Source organism: Emydura macquarii, unplaced genomic scaffold, assembly GCF_026122565.2.
Source record: "Emydura macquarii macquarii isolate MOO-44397 ecotype Brisbane River unplaced genomic scaffold, CSIRO-AGI_Emac_v2 contig_1551, whole genome shotgun sequence".
NCBI lineage: Eukaryota > Metazoa > Chordata > Testudines > Chelidae > Emydura > Emydura macquarii.
The window spans coordinates 12,994,963-13,014,972 of record NW_027131688.1 but is presented as its reverse complement, the minus strand read 5'-3'; the positions used below and the strand labels follow the sequence as shown (position 1 = coordinate 13,014,972).

The 20,010-nt window shown below is 34.1% G+C and overlaps 1 protein-coding gene across 4 annotated transcripts in view; it reads right to left on the bottom strand.

The window, feature by feature from the left end:
- Positions 1–219: 219 nt before the first annotated feature.
- PPM1A (protein phosphatase, Mg2+/Mn2+ dependent 1A) overlaps positions 220–20,010 on the bottom strand; it is a 74,624-nt gene continuing 54,833 nt past the window's right edge. For all 4 annotated transcript variants that reach the window (XM_067554898.1, XM_067554897.1, XM_067554896.1 and 1 more), the window contains 4 exons: positions 19,729–19,846; positions 14,500–14,608; positions 11,310–11,367; positions 220–8,790 (listed from right to left, as the gene is read on the bottom strand). In XM_067554898.1, the coding sequence (XP_067410999.1) occupies positions 8,761–8,790; positions 11,310–11,367; positions 14,500–14,608; positions 19,729–19,846 (315 nt within the window). In that variant the 3' untranslated portion in view covers positions 220–8,760. The remainder of the gene's footprint in view (positions 8,791–11,309; positions 11,368–14,499; positions 14,609–19,728; positions 19,847–20,010) is intronic.

Here is a 20,010-nt window from a genome sequence, read left to right as displayed (position 1 = left end):
GCCTAAGGGAGTCAGGCATCCAAATCCAAATGCTCTTTTGAAAATCTAGGTATTCTTATTTTGAATCAATACTATAGTCACAGCCAAATACAAATTGTTTTATCATAAAACAACTGTACCCAGGAAGAGAAAACTGATAAACTGGGGAGTCAGGTTTTGTTTTGTTTTAGTATCAACAATGAATAAGCAAAAAAAGCACAATATTCCATTTTAATAAAATAGACTTGAATTGTAACATTTAATTGAGGTCTGATGTAGGAGTTTCTAATTTAATAACAAAAAATATAGAAGTGAGGAGGTTTTATACCATACCAGTCAAATACACACATTAGGTAATTGCCTGTTTATTCAGTGGCATCATTCAGAAATATTTCTTATTTCCACCCCCAACCACAATTGTTCACCATTAACAGGCTTAATGCAATTTGTTCAACTGACTCAAAAAAAAAAAAAAAAAAAAAAAAAAAAAAAAAAAAAAAAAACAATCTCAAACTAAATTCACACATTTTCTTTGGGACCAGGAATCTGTACATAGTACAAAAAATACATTTATTGAACTTTCTGTAAACAGTTTGAATTGCGTAAAACTGTAAATAGTGGGTGAATTACTGTGGATAATAATTTATTATATATTGTTATACATTCTACTTAAGGAAAATAGTTTTGCTCTTGTATATTACTCTGTTAAATTTATAAATTTAATAATGAGGCTGTGTATTTTGCAAACATGCTTTTCAAGCTTAAATCTCTCCATTCACAACACACATTTATACAGGTTATCAATGAAAAAGTTACACTTCCACAAAAAATATATATATGTATATAAAGAGTAGATTATGAGCTTTCTAAAAAAAGACAGGCACAGCATGTCACTACAAATGAAATTGTCTTATGATACCATGTGGATTCACTTGTCTGAGGAGGATGGGGAAAAACTCTCTAATTCAGTATGTTTCTACATGGCCTTAGCACCAAGATAGATGCAAAAAATTCTGATCTAATTGATTTATCAAGCAGCCAGTTCTATAAATCAGAATAAAGGTTTCACCCTCTTGAAAATAAATTGGTATTCGTTTTGCCCTAGATAAGGGAGAATACATTTTTGGAGAAAGCCTTTTCTCTCGCATGAACCTTTTGGCATGGGTGGTTGGGATTTCCAGGCACTGAACTACAGGGCATTTTGTACCACTAGCCATTAGGTTGTTTTAGCACTTACAGTAAGCACTAGATTCCTGGCACCAAAAAGTTAAAGTGAGTCAACAGATCAGGTTAATAAATCCAAATTTAACATTTGGTACCCAAGGTCACAGTGAACCATGCTAGCAATGAAATGTATCCGAGAAAATCCTGACTTCCAGAATCAAGTGGTTACCCTATGGTGGTAAATACTTGCCAAAAAGATGTGTGGTAACGTTTCACTTATAGCAACACTGGATGTACTGGTGTCTCTACTGTAAATATCGATTTTCCAGTTTAATATTCTGCAAGTTTCAAATCACAGTAGATTGCATCTTGGTATCACACTGTCAGCAAGAACGCTAATTTCCTTAAAAATGTAAGTTTCCCTCAATGTCAGAGTATTCCGCAGGTCCATCGCTGGACATGGAAATTGTGTTAACTCCAACCCCCATGTAAGAAACTGGTTCAGGTATTTTGGGGCAGGAGTAACCAAACCCGTCCCAGAAATTTACACCTGATTTAACCCCTTCTTCAAGCTTTAGATAAAAAGCTGCATAATAAACAGAGAAACCATTTCTTAAACTGTGCTCATTCAAAGCTTTGAAGAAAAATAGCTGAATTAGAAGTTTGAAAGTTATATAAGAAATTGCTGTCCTTAATTTTCTATGAAAATATCTTGTTTTAACACCATCATCTTTGTTCTCTTTAAAAGAACACAGTGAGGCTATTTAGGCTTGAAAAAATTTTCAAAACCAAAGATGAATAAAATTACTTTTTGTTTATTAATTCCAGTGAAAATATAAATTAAGACTCCAATCCCACAAACACACACACACTCAACTTTACATGCTGAAATTATAGTTCCATCAACTTCAATGGGACTACTCACAGTGCCTAAAGTTAAATACATGCATGAATATTTGCAGGATTGGGGCCGTAGCATTTAAACTTTCCTCTGCAGTTTCTGCAAGTGAAATATTGCAGTGTGGTGCTAGTGCCTGAGAATCAGAAAGTGAAAATGAAATGACTATTATATTTTCATTGTACAAACTAAGTTGAAATGCAAAAAGGGAAGTCAGCATTAATAGTGAAATTAAGATCTTCAGTTTTAAATCTAATCTAAAACTATTGAGAGAGATAAGAAAATATAACATGATTTTTGACCTGGCAGTGTTCCTTTAAATTAAATGGGAAGTCTTGTAATTTTCTTAAAACATGCTTCTGCTCTAAAAAGTGATTGTGTACTCAGTTGACCCACTCCTTGTGTATATTCAGAGTCCTGTCTATTTACTTTGTTGACTATAGTTAAAAACAAAAAACACTGTATGACTGTCAGCTCTTTAGGCCCAATAGCTATGGAGAGCAAGCAGACTCGTATTCCAGCTCATGCATCATCAACAAAATTGAGAACTTAAGACCCAGTCCTATAAAAAAAAACGTACTACCCTGCATAGTCTTGCTAGCATGACTAGAACTACTGGCCAATTATAAGGGTAAGCACTATGGGCCATATTTTTAAAGATACTTAGGCACCTAAAGAGGCAGATAGGTACATAACTCCCACTGCTTTCAAAGGGAGTTAGACACTTAGGTGCTTTTGAAAATCCCACTAGGCATCTAAATAATTTTTAAAACTCTGACCATGCATGTAGTAGTGCTTGAAGGATTAGGCCCAAAGTTCTGAAGTCAGAATCTTTATTGTTGTGAGGAATGACACAGAAAGAACCGAACTTGCCTTTCAGATTCCAGGGACTTTAGGAATTTGCAGGAATAGAACTCAAAACATTACTACTTGTAAATTGAATAGATATGCTCACTCATAGGATGTGATAACAGATGTAATCATATCAATATCACAATATTAATCATTTTTCAGAGCAGAACCATATTTTAATGTGAATTACTGTCCCCATGCCCCCAGAAAAGAAAAATTTTATAAATACAAACTCCTTAAATATTAAGATTGAGAGAAGTTAATAAACATGAGAAAAACAGGATGAATCCTTTAGGTTGGGAGAGTAAGGATCTTAAAACAATGACCACATATGAAGGGTAAGCACTTAATGGTGCATTAAAAGTGTACTGCAAAGCTAAAACAAAAATTAAGTTAAACCCAGAGATATTCTGGAGACATCACCCAATAATAGATTGTGGATTCCTTCAGCAAATAATTACATTTTAGTTTAATTTTCTTCACTCTGGCTTTAATGCGAGTCATATCACAAATATTTGTCAAGCTCCAATGCACTCAGTGCTACCCAGAGGTAAAATGGACCCTGCTCTCAAGTTTATAATCTAAGCAGACAAAAAATTATCAGAGGATCACAGGACAGTGCAATTTTTCATTTGATTTTCAAGAATTGACCAGGTTGATAGACTTTGCTGAAAAAGTATATTTTTGAAGTGGAATAAACAGTATAAGCACAGTACCCTTGACAGATCACAAAAACAGGTGCATTCTGGCATGTCCAGTGAACTGGTGCACCAGAGACAGGAAAGGGAACTTTTTTTTTTTTTTTTTTTAAATTACTATGGCTTCTTAAGAGTTGCTATGACAGCAATTGCCATGGCTCAGGGCTCTGAAATCATTATTACAGTGCACTGACAATACAGGAAGGCAATTTCATTAAAGTAGACTTAAGCAGTCCTGCAATGAGCCACAGCAGCTATACTCCTGTGCCTGTACAGAGCCTCCACCGACTTCAGAAGGGCTCCATAACAGGGCAGGGGACCTCCCATGCAGTTCATTGCAGGGTCAGATTTCTGAGTTGAATTTTCTCCTGTAGTCTGGTCAGCATATACTGCTAAGTTTCAATCAATTTTCATGTTGGCTTTGCAGTTCACATAAGAGATGGCATTCATTTTGCTCAGCACAGCATTCAGAAGATTCACATGGTATGAGCATGTCTCACAACACCAATTTATTTTCAGTGTTGAGTGTCCATCTAATCAAAAAATGACTTAATTCGAGCCAACAGTATAAGGATCCAACAACTATGAATATGCACCTTTAGGCACTAACAAGGAGCTACAACAGGTGTGTAAAAACATCTTTTTCACATCTAATGAAGTGAAGTCTTGCAGCAAATTGGACCATTCCATTCCATTTGAGTTGTCCACTGCAGCTCTCTCTTTACCTACATATTGTAAATAATGTACCGCAGGTTTCTATTTCCCATGAAGGAAGTCATCAGCAAAATATTTATTATAGTGTAGAGTAAAAGTTGTATACTACTACTCAGCTGCCTAATGTTATACATCATGCTCTAAATTAAAGGTTTAAACTTTCACACCAATTCATAGTATTCAAATATATTAAACCATCTGAACATAAAGTATTATCTAATTTGAAAAAAAACCCAAAACGTAAGTCTAAAGGTTCTTAAAGTAAGAAGCATTTGTCAGCATGAATGAATACTGATGTATTTGGGAATAAAGTTCAATTACAGCTGACACTTCTGAGTCTCCAGATGATGGCAGCCATCTTGTCGGCCCTTCAGGACAGGAACTACGCCTTCATGTTTGTACAGTGCTATCAGAAGCAAAATAATCTGATTTTTGTCAGTGTGACACTCCCATGTAAGACTAAAGAAATTTCTATTCTATAGTGGTTTAACAAAAAAATGAATGTTTAATACCGAAGCAAAATGCTTATTTTAAAAAATCAATTATATAAAGAGATCTGCAAGCAAAGGTCTTTTTATACTCCCTTATTAGGAAAGATTTGGTCCTAAAACATTTTTTTAAATGATTAACACCAGTATTCCAGCCATATATGTTGCCTTGTTGTCCATCCTATTCAAATTAACAGCCAAAAGTTTAGTTTAGTTAAGATGGCACCAGCCGGAGGATAACAATTGCAATAAATGCTATATCCCTTATTTCTGTTTGTTGAATTACCTTATGAATTTTCAAATTCTTGGACTGAGCAAAATGACTAGTAACTTTTTTATTCATATTTTAATTGCAATTCAGGATGCATTAACTTTGCAGTACGTAGTTCTGACACTCAAGTCAGTCAATATCCATAACCACAAGATGTTAAGTAGGTTAGAAAAATAATCATCATCAAGGGAGGGTTGTAGTTACTGAACTACTGGTTAATATTCTTCGGACATCTTGCTGTTAAGGTGGACTGTCCTGGGATTACCACCAATTCAGCACACTATAAAGACATGCAGATGAAATTATTTTCTTTGATTCTGACTTCTGCTGAAGGATGAAACTGAATGATGGCAAAGTGACAAGCTCTCTATAGTGCTACTGACTGAGTAGCACCACAGCTAGCCGACTGTAAAAGCCCTAGTTTTGCAGTTTACAATGCCTGGGCAGAGGCCTACACCCAGACTTCACAGGACTCTGGATGCAGGGGTCTCTCATGCAGTGTAAATTGCAAAACAGTGCCCAATTTATTAAAATGCAATTGCATTTAATAAATTTGACACAGATTTTAAAAGTTAATACACATTTTAAAATTCCACCTTGAATAAAATACATCCCAATGCTGAATTAGTGAGAGTAGTTTAGGATTATTTGAAACAGTGTTATCCATAAAGCAGTACAAATATTTTCCCAAAATGATCAGTGAAACATTTAATCTGACTATAACAATATTCACAGAAACTGAAACCAGTGAAGCTGTCAAATATAAAGAAAAACACAGAAGCTTGCATGGCATATGAAGCAAAATAGCTTTACAAAATGTCATTTCTTTTTAAAAACAAGCAAATTGGGACCATCCTATTTGAACATGTATTCAAAATACATTTTTGAACAGCACATTGTTTGTATTTTTGTCACACAGGAATCTTTTCCCAAGGGAAATAAATAGCACACAATACTTCAAAAGTTCTGCTGCCTTGCCCCTGAGGTGCTAATGTTTTTAGCATTAATAAAAAAAAGTTTAACTGGTGCAAAAAGGAAATGCACCAAGGTGCAAAAGTGCCTTTTTAATTTTTTTTTTTTTTTGGCAGATTCATGAAAAGAACAGCTAGTCCTTTGCTAGAATGTTTTTTATGTACTAAATACATGTATTTTTATAATCAAAATCTGTACCTAGAATGGCAGTGTTTATGCACATACAATAGATTCAGTGCTCTGACCACAGAAAAGCGCTGAACATAAGGCAGAAAAAAAGAAAGAATTGCAATAGACATTCCTCCTTTACCCCCATACCTAGTTACAGCGCTGGTAGCAATAGCAGAAGAATTATGTTCTTTATATTTTTTAGGAAGGGCCTCTTTATATGAAAATGCTTTTAGTACACTGCATGTCATTATGACACATTTTAAGTGATTATATTTGAAATATGGCTTTCCACCACAATTTTGCTTGTGATTTTTAAAGATTTTAGGTCTCAAAGTTTCCACAGTCCAGTTCAAGGTTTTGCAGTTTCCAGAACTAAACTTTAGTCTATGTAGAAAAGTAAACAGAACAGAACTTTATCTGCCTAGTCCTAAAATAAGTTTAGCTTTCTGTACTAGTATACTGTGTTGTATTAAATACATTTGTTAATTAGGTGCGTGCGAAGCTATAACTTATGACATTATTATAGTTTTGCACTCTACAACAAAATTAGACATTTTAAGCATTTATTTGTAGGTAGGTAAGGACTTGGTTCTTTAACCAAAAATTGCTATAAATTTATAAATACAAATAGTGCTTAGGGTTTCTTCATTCATGCTTGAACAGATTACAAACTGAATACAATGAAGTTACGTTTAAGCACCCCACATAAACAATAGGGATAAAAGAAAGATTTTGCTGGTATATACTATACTTAATTCTGAGACACTATAAGTTACTTTTTCACTGTTCAAAGTTCCCTAACTTTGCATTAGTTTTAAGGCTATATATACAAATATGTATATTTCAAAGTTAGGGAAAAGACAAATATAGCAAAACATATTGTACTACATTTTCCTATCAAAAAGTAATTTTACATCAAACTTTGATTTTTTGTTTAGTTGTGGTAAGTGTTACAAGCTACTTATATTTTATTGATTTTCCTTTTGGGGAATCTGCCTACTGAATGATTAAAATAAACTACATATTAATAACAAACACAATATCCTCAACCTAAGAAGACAAGAATACAAGGTGCACAAAACAATAGTTTTGCAAACACGACTGATTTGAAAACTTACTTTTTGTATGTTCAATGGGAGAAAGTTAAGCTTAGTCAATTTAGTTTATATTACATTTTTTAATTAAAATTTAATTTTAATGACCAACAGTTAAATATTGTCAACATTGTATTTCAAATCACAAATACTGTTTAACCACTAGTTTCTCATTCTAAATAAGTGGGTCAATTAAAAACACATACTATAAAATGTTAAGATTGTCAGGCTTTGACAAATGTATTTTCATTGAACAGTAGGCAAATTCAAACTGATGCTCATCTCAGTGAAAAACAAAAAGCCTGTAATAAACCCATGTAAAAACAGAGTAACTGATTAAACCCACTACATCCTCCAGCGTCTGTCTAAGCCTGGGGCAACAGTCAGAATTCTAAAAATTTTAAAAATGGGCTACCAATTATTAAAAATATTTTTCCACATGTGAAATCTCATTTACAATGGCACAGAATTTCAAAAGGCAGGAAAAAAGAGGAATTACACATATATGATTAAATTTCTGGTTTGTTAAATCAAGCTTTATTGATAAAATGGAATTCAGAATATTTTACTTGGAACAGCAGCAGACTTAGCCAATCAGGATAGTAAAAATGCTGCAGAATCCTACTGTACGTAGAAAGTTGCTCCCTCTTGCTCAACTGATTAGTAGTTTCAGGTAAGGGTTTGTAAAAAAGAGATGCAAAGAATCAAGGACTTCTAACCCGAAAATTGATATACTTGTGATTGCACTGTATTATAGAGCATGATACTTCTTCCACTGAAGTCACAGCCAAAACTTTCTTTGATTCAAATGGCAACAGGACGGGGACCATAGTAAATAGCAACAGAAAACATTAAAAGATAGGTTTGTTGGAGAACGAGCAGTATGTTTATAGTGATTTTTCCCACTGCCAAGCAAATTCATACACTACAGTTGGGATAAATTGTCCGAATGTTCAGTTTTATATAAAATAAAAAGTAATTTTTACAGTTTTGTGCACCTCTTGAGCGTCTAGCTGGCTAGGCTGCTGCTCCTTGCAATCCAAAACCACAACATGAATTTAAAGGGCTATATATATTTGTTGCATCACACAACAAGCCAAACATTTCTTCTAACCTTTATAGTGATTTAAAGCAGTTCATAATTAAATATGAGCATTTTGTACAAGGACAATTGCACTTTACAAAAACAAAATCATACAACATAAATTGCTGGAGTCTGATTTACAACATGAACTATGGTTTGAAATCACGTTTACAGAAGTCTGTTTTACAAAAAAAAATCATCAGTTCCTGGGCTAGATGTTGTACTGCTGTAGTTTTCTGGTGTAGTCACTCTCACCAACACATCATATTCCCTTCTTTAAATAAGGTTGAGGATGGATGTTAAGAAGGGCCATTGAGGTTGGGCCGCACTTTCAACTAGAGGATGAATGTAAACTCCACAGCTAGATGGGCAGTTTTACCACATATCATCAGCTGATGCAGCGTCCTTAATAGAGAAAAAAAGAAGGAACCCTTTAAAGTCTGGACTGCCCAAAAGTACAGCAGTTTCTGGATAATCCAGACTGAAAAGGGTAAAAATATGGATAATTGTAGGAGTCTTTTTTTCCCCTTTCATGAAAAGTTTCATTCTGGGAACAGTGTAATTTACTAGTATCTAACAACATGCAAAAAAAATGTATATTTATTAAGCTATTTTAATTCAGTAAATATTAGCTAGCACTAAAGTTGTTTTTTAAAACCTGGTCTAAAGTAGAATATACTTTATTCTTTCATAAATGTTTAAAACTCTTCTAAATAATCATTAACTTCAAAACCAGCACATTCAAAAACATTACAAGAGTAACCTAAAGAGACAGTACATTAAATGTATCTATTTGGACACAGGGAGCGCACTTCAAGTTATTCTTAATTATGTTCCATCTAATCTGATTGCCTTCTCAACCCTCTTGTGTAAGGAAGGCTTAGACTCCAAGTCACACAATAAGTAATTTATTCAGAGTGAAGACTAAATTTAAAAGAAATATAAACATGTTAAGGTATGGAAAATACACAGTTAGGGCATCCAAAGCAACTTTAATTCTCCCCTTTTAATGACACAATGAAGGGGGAAATACTGCAAAAACAGCATTATTAAAAATCAATTTAGTTTAATCTGGAACCACAAACACTAAAATGGCTTGATTATAGTCAAATTGGTCACCACATGGCATCACTAGAGGGAAGAGTCAAGGTTGTTTGGGTGTCTTAACTGTGCATTTCCATACTTTACTATGTTTAAGTTTGTTTTAAGTGTAGTCTTAACTCTGAATTGTCTGGATTTGCAATAGTTGGTTCTTGGATAATTACAAGATCCCTGTACTACACTGTTACCTTTAAGTTATTAAAACAAACTATCAGCCTTAACTCCATTTTAACATAGTTTGTGTGTGTGTCTTGGTATGTTCTTGTAACAAATTAGGTTTTATCAGCCCTCCTGTTCTTCTTTCCCTCCCTGTGCCTTATTTTTTCATCCTCTTTCCCCTCTGCACAAAGATTTTAACAGAAAAAAGTTGAATGAGGAATGCTGGAATGCCCATCAGTTTTGCTGAACAGAAGCTGTCAGCAAGACTGTGTTTTCAGTATCAGACAGAGGCATCACTTTAAGAGAAAAGAGGCTGTTGTTTAAAGTATGTCTGAGCAATGCCACTTATAACTACTTCAGACTGGTGAAGCTGATGCAGAGCCTGTATTTCTTATTCAGTTGTTAAGCAGAATTTAATAGGATTTTCTCTCTTTTCAGGATCTGAGATAAGAGTGGTCATGAGGGAGAAGAATTAAAATAAATTAATCACTTTTAAAATGTATGCTTTGCAAGAGTAATGTATGGGACTACAAGTAGTGGATAGCAGAAGGTAGAAAGGACTAGGACAAGCAGGCTGGGAATCTGAGATGGCCATGTTTGTCATGAACACATGGATAAAGAATTAAGTCAGCACCAAGTCAAAGCACAGAAATTTACTTACTGACTAAGTAATATGCAAATTCTTGTACTCTGACTACCAATGATCCTTAGAGTATAGAGATTTGCATACTGTACATTTGCAGAAGAGTTATACAATGAATGGCTGTATATCATCCCCACATTCAGAATGTAGGGATAATTCCATGTCAATTGTAGATATGGGTCAGTTTCTTAGAAATGGGAGGAGACAGGAATAAAAGAAGCTCACTGCAAATTGTAGCAAATAAAATTTTAGACCAAGTGTGCAGCTTCTGTTATGCCAAAGCATTTACAAACCACATTTCACTTATATAAATTTTTTGTTCATTTAAAAAAGCACATTAACTATATTAGTTGTCAGAAACATTAAAAAATAACTGCCTTCTTTATGAGAGAGAGTTCTCCCAAGGATTGAAAGTTGCTCCCACAAAGTGATTCAGTTGTAAATGGAATTACTGCTCCTGTTTTAGAATTGTCTTTATTCAATTTTCACTGTGAAAAATAAATTAAGGAAGTCACAGAATAATATAATCCAGTGATCAGAAAATCACGTTAGCTGAACTAGATTTGTAAATATGCTAGTCATAGCAACTATTAAACTACTAAATATGTAGCCAGCAGAAAGTTACAATAACTTTTGCCTGTAATTTGGAGAATTAAGATTTCATAAAACAGTATTTTAACACGGGATTTCCCACTATCTCTGTGGCATCAGGGATGAACCAAATAAAATTAGATTTCTCAAATCAGTGGTGGCATCTGGCACTTCGGTGTGTAGAAATGAAGACAAAGAATACAATCAGACTTCCAAGTTTTGAACTAACTGATAGAGGATAAGAACAAATGATAGTTCTGTAGGTTAAGATGAGGAAAAGGAGGAAGAGAACTCACAGAGCACAGTCTACAAAACACACTTTTGGAAAAAGAATCCCTCCCCCTTCAAAGAGGTGCAGTAGGGTCTGCACAAACAGGTTAAAAGATTTCAGAAAATAGCAGGGAAAGGATGAGAGAAAGAAAGTACTTACAGCATCATCATTTCTATAGGGGTTCAGTCTGTTATAAACAGCTTCAATCACACTCCGTCTAAACCAAAGCAGAAAACAAAACATTTAGGATTTTTTAAAAATTAAGTCAGACATTTCCTAAATGCAGTCATCACTTACTAAAATGCAAAACCCTAAAAATGGTTAAAAGATTTCTAAATTTATATAACTTAAGTTTGTTGCAAGTAAAGTTTATGTTTCCATACAGTTTATGCAGTGCTCTCTTTTGGATTAAGGAACAGGTAGTTTAAAAAACTACACTCCACTAAGGGTTTTGCCAACAGAATGGAAAATTACATATTTGCATATGAGACTTTTAAATTAGACTATCTGCTCCTGATGTATGTCAGGGGCATGCCCACATTTTGTCTCTGAAGTAATAAAACAAGGAGGTTACAGAGTGGTGAGCAGCATAAACAACATGCATTTGGGTGCTTGCTGGATATGGTGGCAGTGAATAATACACCATTGATGTACAAAGATAATATTTTTCACAAGAGAGCACTGTATCTGTATTTTCTGAATACATTTTTTCTGTGCGCGCCTTAATGAAAGCTGTGTTCTTGGTTTGGTTTAAATTAGTTAATATTGTATATCTTGTTAGGGTATTTCTTTTTTATGGAACAGCAGCAGCTTCCCACTACATGCCTAATTTTCAATTCCCTTTTACAATTATCCTCCAAAAGAAACCAATCTTAACTGAAAATGGAAGTTTGGAATAGCACATCTCACCCCTAATAAAGATGCATTCCTGGAGAGTTTGGTAAAAATCAGCAAATGAGTTTATAGTGTATTGAAAATATACGTTTTGTTCATATTTGAACTTTTAATTCTTATAATCTCTCCCAAAAGGCTTGAGCAAACAATACTAGCAACAATTAGAGCAACAATACTAAAAACAGTGACATGCTAGTGGAAAGAGGACAGCTTGCCTTCCTTAGCAAGCAAGAGCTGGGAGAATGAAGGTCTAAGGACAATTAAGAGTCTGGGAAGACTTTTTTCTTCTGGGTGGCAGTTTTCGGGGAAAGGAGGTGTTTAAGGGCAGGGGATTGAATAGGGGATGGTGGGACAAAGCTGAAGAATGCCTTGGTTCTTACTCTATATTATAGGGTCAGATGGATAAGTGCTCTGCACACATCTTCATGCCTGAAAGTGACAGAATGTAGCCTTCTCTTTCTGTTTCCTATGATTGCAGTCCTGGCTACACACATAATGAGCCGTTTTAATTTAAAAAAAACCAAAAACTTAAATATGAATTGACTTATTACTGACTCCAGGCATATTGTTCAGGGGTAGTGCAGGAAATAAGGTAAAATTGAAAGGGGCCAAAATCTTGGAGGAGCTATGTTGGGTAGCTAGCAGGGTTGCAGGCTGGTGCATCTAGTTTTGGAATGAGGGGCTTTGGGTGAGAAATAAGCAGGGGAGATCCATGGTAGATGGAAAAAAGCAAAAAGGGACAAGGGAATGAGAAAGGTCCTAGTCAGCACATCCACTTCCAAGAATCACCTAGTAACCTGTGGGCAGTGTAAATAAGGTAGAATTAAAGGGATCGATTATATGGCCATGGGTAACAGTCTGCATCAATTGCCTGTTCATTTCCAAACATCCTACTGTCTAGAGTTCTAAAAGATGTTCAATTTTTGAAGAGAAAGTAATACTGTTTTAGGGTGTTGTTGGACTCCATTGTAAAAAATTTCAGCCCTACCTTTTTAAATCAAACTTTTTGCTTCCAATTTTAATAATTAACTTCAGCATGATAAAAATGTCCTAATAATAATGCTGTCTTTGAAAAGTTTCTCTGCTTGTCAAATGTATTTTCAAAGAGAAAGCAGCTAGCTATGCAATCATATAATAAACCTGACATTTAATCAGTAAAATATTCTAAATTATCCACATTCTAAAAATGTTTCATAATAAAAAAATTGAGGAAAATATTTCCTTTAAAAGAAAATGGCAGTGCAACACACCAAATCACACCAAGGACTTTTTCAGAACTCCATCTTAAATGGATATTATCGTTTTGATATCTACTCAATTTTTATAAAAGTTTTATAAGTCGTTTCAGGTACTTCCAATATCCCTGATTTCCCTTGAAAAATGTGTGGATTTACCATAACATTTTTCGCTTTTTAAAAAAATTAATGTCGTCTTCTTCCCCCTCTTCCTGTTTGAAAAGTCTCACGTAGACAAGGGAAACAGCAAAACTGACTATCAAAAAGTGATATTCCACGCACAAACTGAAAAACAGATCTCTCTCTCTATCCTTTCAGACGTAATTATCTCACATGTTACAAGTAGACAATTTTCAAATAGATAGATTTTCAATTTGAGTTACATTAAGGCCCAGTTCAGTAACTTACTTAAGAACACATTTAAAAGTTAAGCACATTTTTAAATCCCACTGACTTCACTGTGACTTGAGCAGATGCTTTAAGTGCTGTCCCTGTACAGGGAATGGTTTCTTGAATCTGGGCCCTAAGCTATTATTGCATTTGTTCAGTAGCTAGCCAAATGCCTGCACCTCAGAGTAAACAAGTATATGCTCAGTTACACAGTAGATTTCAGGTATTTCAGATATTTCTTTAAAACAAAACCAATGAGCCATAACTATTGGTTTCCAAAATTATTACACATATACATACACCCACATGCGCGCTCATGAACACACAGGAGAGAATCCTGAAGGTAAAAATTTATAATTCTAGAAAATAGGTATAAATTTAACAAAAAAAGCAAAAGCAAAGAAAGCTGCCAAGTGAAGCATTAAATGCATCAGGTAATCACTGGCAAGTACATAAACTACATTTCAAAATGAACCATTATATGCATTACATTTCCCTTACATTTTAAAAAGTAGAAGTAAAAGCAGTAAACATTTTAAAGCTACAACAGAGGCCACCCTTAAAAGCAGTCCATTCTTTCTGCAACTAGTTTGACATTCACATATTTTTCATTTTAGAAACTATCAACCACAGTCAATCGTGGTCTTCTGCATTAATTTCTTTCCAAACTTAAAACAGACCAAAATGTAAAAAAAATGTTAGTTGAGAATGGACAATGCCCTTTGGTACCCATAAACTTTATTTTTATTAATGTATTTATTTTTAAGAGTGGCCTTACAAAAAGTCTCTTAATTTAGACCAAAAGCACATTTACACTAACAGAGACTCACTTGCTTGCCAATTCACCCCCTGGCGGGAGGTTTGGGATGCTCTCAGTTGCTAACGTACGCATCACGTGGACTAAGTCTGGTACTCCTTCACCCTGCTTCTTTATGATCTCTGGGAATCAGAAGTACTTTTTTTGTAAGTGCAGTCCAAATTTAACTTGAAAAGATTGAAACACTCAGTTTTATCAAAAGGAAGTTTAACATTTTAAAAGATAGCATTTACCATGTTGGACACTGTGTGTAATCTTTGGTGCCATAACAAAAAAGCCAGTATATCCTGTAAAAAGCTGTTGTGCATTTGATCAAAAATACCAACAAAGATCTGTTCTTCACATAGTTCTATACTTCCAAAATTTCAATCATCATTTTGATTAGTATATTACATAAAAGGTATCTTAATAGGTAAACAAAGTAGGTAGTTCTAAACAGGCTTCACTAAAACATAATTATTGTTTTTTTGCCAATGAAACATCCTGTGCAAAAGCTGGGTTTTAATGTCCGTTTTATTATTTGAATGGATGTTAAATGATTATCGCCATGGTAGAAAATATATTTTGAAGAAACAAGGTTAGATATTGTGTTTATAATATGCTTTACATAGTTATACCAGGTTGCACAATATTAACATAAAAACATTAAAAATCATTATGCATAAACTGCCAAGAGTCAAGAATGTCAGAGTTTAAATACAACTCCATCCTTAACTCACCAAAGGGATATTTCAACAGTGGGTGATTTTACATACAACAGACCCAAGCCACTTCCTAATCAGATGAGAGAATCTCTACAGTAGCCACAGCAGTGTGTTAAGAATAAAGTTACAGATAGCTAAAATTCTTAAGCCTCATCTTCTGAAGTGCTGAACATTCACACCTGCAGCTGAAAGTTCTTATCACCTTTGGGGAAAAAAAAAATCAGGCCTCATCCAGTTTTGTGAAATCCATTTAAAAATGTTACAAGGTAAATGAGAACTGTCAATTATCCCACGACATTTCAATGTATATAAATTTCTCAATATACTGGAAACTCCTTCAAAGACATTATTTAAGAAGGATATTTTATTAGATAAACAACAGCTTGGAGCTGTTGATCTCCAAGAGGATGTCATGGCATGTGTACAATAATGTGCATGCACAGTTAAGTATTCTGCATGTAGTAAAATCTTTCCAAAATTTATCTGAAAAAACTAGTTTGAACACATGGAGTTACCCACTTCCAATTTTACTATTTTGGCAACTTGTCTTTTTACTATAAATTCTGAAAAAAATAATCAAGATGTATCATATACCATTTTTAACTCATATTGGTGAGTTAAAGGCACACTAGAGTGTCTAAAACCAGTATACTTTCCTATTAAACAAAAATCAGTACAAATTCATTAAATGATTTGTGTGCACAGAACAGGTTTTCTGGGCTGCAACCTTCTATGCAAAAAGTTTTAGCCCAATTTGCAGCCAACTTCTATGCAAGTAATTTACACTGGAAACACTGACATGTCCTTACTTGCAGTAAAATAACCAAGTTTCAAAATTTGCCATACAAATCATTAACTGTTTAATCCTACATTTTAAGGTAGGAAAGAATTCCAACATGTGACACCACACATTGTAGGCAAACATCTCAAAACTCAAAATGTGCCACTTTCTCAAGAACTATGGCCAAAATTCATATTTTACCATCTAGCATTTAGTAAAAAGAATTCTAAGACTCTTTAATCTGAATAAAAAGCAAAGATCTCAGATTTGGTTTGCCAAATTCCTTTATTGTGTAATCTTCAACATCTAATATATTCTACATCATTCTAAAGCTAAAGTTCTGCTGTACAAAAATAAAGGGATTTATAGTTTGCCTAAAACGACAGTTTCACAACCTAAAGCTGCAGTACATTTAACATACAGTCACCACTAAATGAATACATTAATACTTGGATAGACCTATAGATACAACAGTCTTAAAGAACACTGATGACAACAAATGGAACCAATCCGTTTGTTTTTTTTTAATTATTAAATTCTCTTTTATTTCAATGCATCTTGCATCCCTTTCTCTTAAACCTATTTTAAACTGTCAACATTTTCACCATTTAAGACAGTGGAAAAATGTATTTACACTAAAAATAAAGAATACAAAATGTATCTACTTATTTCCTATTTTGAATAGGAATTTCATATAAAATTCTTAAAATCGAACGTTTCAGGTTTTGCTGGAAAATGGCCCGTTAATTCAAAACTATCCATTTCAGTTAATTTTGTGGATTATATACATCTAATAACCAGATCTGTCACTGTGTTAAGTATGTATATGATACAAAATTTATTTTAAAGAATGAGGCAAAGAGCTTTAGGAATGTTAATTTAAAAATAGAAAAAAAGAGTCAAACCAGCTCAGTAACTGGAGGAATAGTGCAACTAGAGTAATACATCTGGGAATGATTGATTAATCTTTTCCAGCCAACAAGTCCTCAAAACCTTTTAGAAGCAACACTGATTTATTGGAAAGGGATGGCACAAAGATGCTTTGCCACGCTTACTTCACCTCCTGTTAGACATTTTCAGCTGTAAATGCAAGACTCAGAAACGTCTCAACATTGATGCAAGAAAATAGGTTAAGGGAGTGAAGGATAGTCCAGCATAAGGGGGAGAGTAGAAAACATCCTGCATCAGCCAGGTTTTTTTTATTTCCTTTTGTTGTTCAAAATGGCTATCAATACAGGGCCTTCTTCTTTACAGCAGTAAGTTCAACAAACGTTAATATGAAAATAGAAAGATTTTACTGAACATTTTGGGATGAAGAAAAATTCTTTTATGTAACTGGTCAACAAGAAAAAATGTACATTAAAATATAAACTAACCTCATTACTTAGACTATGTTTGCGTATCAAACTGCATATTCTATTATATCACTGCTATGTACTACAGTGCTCATTCACAAAATTTCCATTTCATTGGATTTTAATTTTCTAAATTAGACATTACAGATTGGTAAAAACTGCTTTCAGAATTTCTTTACATTTACCAATTTCTTCAACTGAAACTGAAGCTTTTAAAATCTTAAGCACGGCATTATTACTAAGGCATTTCAAGATAACAGCAGTAAGATTATTCAGCACAGTGTTGAAGTTTCAGCAATGGCCATATTAGTCCCCCTTCAGTAAACAATACTGTATATTATGTTTCCAGCATGAAACAATCTTATTTTAATTGCATAAATATGGTTAAGTTTAATGTAATAAAGTGCCTTTGTGGCTTGAGCTTCCCTCTCTCACATATAGTCCTACAAATTTCACTCATGCTAGTGAGGGCTGTAAATTCAGAAACTATGAAATGTTGATATAAATTGCTATAAGGTTCATCTTTTGCTTATTTTTAAAAGTGTAAATACTATTTCTGTGTGCATTATCAAAGGGAATAGATGTTTAAGTCCAAGGAAAATAATTTTAAAATAAAGTGTGGACTCTAAAGTGGAAGCAGCAATGTATTTTCTAAATGTGTCCACACTTTATTCCATTGAATTAAGATTAAAGTGCTTTATATCATGTACATTTAGACACACACACACACACACACACACACGAAGTTTCACTTTACCCTTAAAATGTGGTATTTCTAAAAATACAAAAACTCAACAATCAAACAAATCATTGTTCCCTAAACCATAACCTTATGCAGTTCTAATACTCTTCATTCAGCAACATCTGGATGTGATGTTCCCATTCCATCTACTGTAATATGCATAGGCCAATAGGGTCAGTTAAAGGAGATACAGCCTTAAACTCTAAAACCAGTGTATATTCAATTTAAGTCAAATCTTCAAAATTAAACAGATTTTTGTTGTTAGCTTCACACAGTTAAAGGGAAAAAAGTGCATGAGGCATTTCTATAATCAAACATTGATATGACAACTGTAAGAGCTCTGCATATCATGCCAATGCATGTTATTAGGCATCTTTAGTCTGCATATTAACATGATAGATTCATAACTGAGTAATTAAAATCTATATCCTCCAAAGTGTTTCCATTTTAAAAAAATATTAATTTCATCTATGCACTAAACTGCATGTGTATAGTAAGTAAGTGTTTTAGATATTTAGGAAATGTAATAGTTAGGAGATTTGAGCACATCTGTGGTAACCACTTCTGAAACCCCAATCTCTGCTTCAGTTTTTAATACCCAAAGGCACTGTAGTCCAGATTACAAAAAAAATTAAATTATGTTTTAAGTCAACACATTTCTAGTTATATGGCACAAAGTGCCTGAAACAACTGTTCCCCTTCTCTTACCCTTTTAAAATTTAAAACAAATTTAAATATAATTTGCTTTTTAAAACACTACTGGCAGAATGATATGTTATATGCCCAGTTTCAGTTCAGTATGAATGTTTAAGTTTTAGCTAGAGCAGAAATATTGATATGCTTGTACTCATAAATATAAACATATTAGCATATCATATTTTGGTAACAGTAACATTGCTATGACCCTTAAATTATCATACAACATACTTATTAGGGCCAATCATTTAACTGTACATAGCTTTACCAAAAAATGGCACTCACAATACCATCTTAATAAATATGCTGCCAGATTTCACTTAATTACACATGCCAGAAATCAGAATTGGACCCATCAAGAACTTTGAGCATAAGTAGATTACTTTCCTTTGCCACCCTAAATAGAATCTCCAGGGCCATAAGCTTCTGCAAATTTCTATTTTAGTATTTTGTCATGACATACAACATACATCCAAAGGAATACAGGAGTACCTTTTTCAAAGATGTACATGCAGGTTACATCTACACTTAAGAGCTAAGGGTGTGATTCCCAGCTCATTTAAACATACTCGTGTTAGCTCAAAAAAAAAACCAAAAAAAAAAAAACCAAACAACCAGTATTGTTGCCACAGAGACAAGGGCAGCAGTGAGTGACAGCAAGGGCTATCTGTCCCACCTACGTATCTCAGGCTCCAGGAGGTTTTGTACTTGGCATGCCTCGCCTGTGCTGCTGCTCAATGCAGTCCATGCTACAGCGGCTACACTACTATTTTTAGAGCGCTGCTCAATGAGTGCTAGAACAAGCACGTCTAGGCAAGCTGAGAATCACACCTCCTAGCTCCAAACGTAGCCTAAATGTCCAAGGGCACTTACAGGTGTAATAAAAAGCCTAGATGTGCTAGAGTTTAGTTGTTTGGGGGACTGTTTAGAAACAAAGCTACTTATTTTTTTTTAAATGATCCACCTTCTACTCTGCTTTCCAGGTACTTGTCCAACTCTGCCTCTCTCTTCACCGCCTCCGGCAATACCTTTGGTGCATTTGGAAAACAGATCAAAATCACACTCATGTTGTCTCGACTTCCCTGGTGGAGAGGAAAAAACAAAACAAAACAGCTGAGACAATATCCTGTATCCAATGAGTAACACACACTCGGATTTTATCCCAAGTCCATATCAAAGCAGTTTACAGATTAAAATGTTTTTTGCTAACCATGAAATTAGAACACTTTCTTCCATCATACCATGA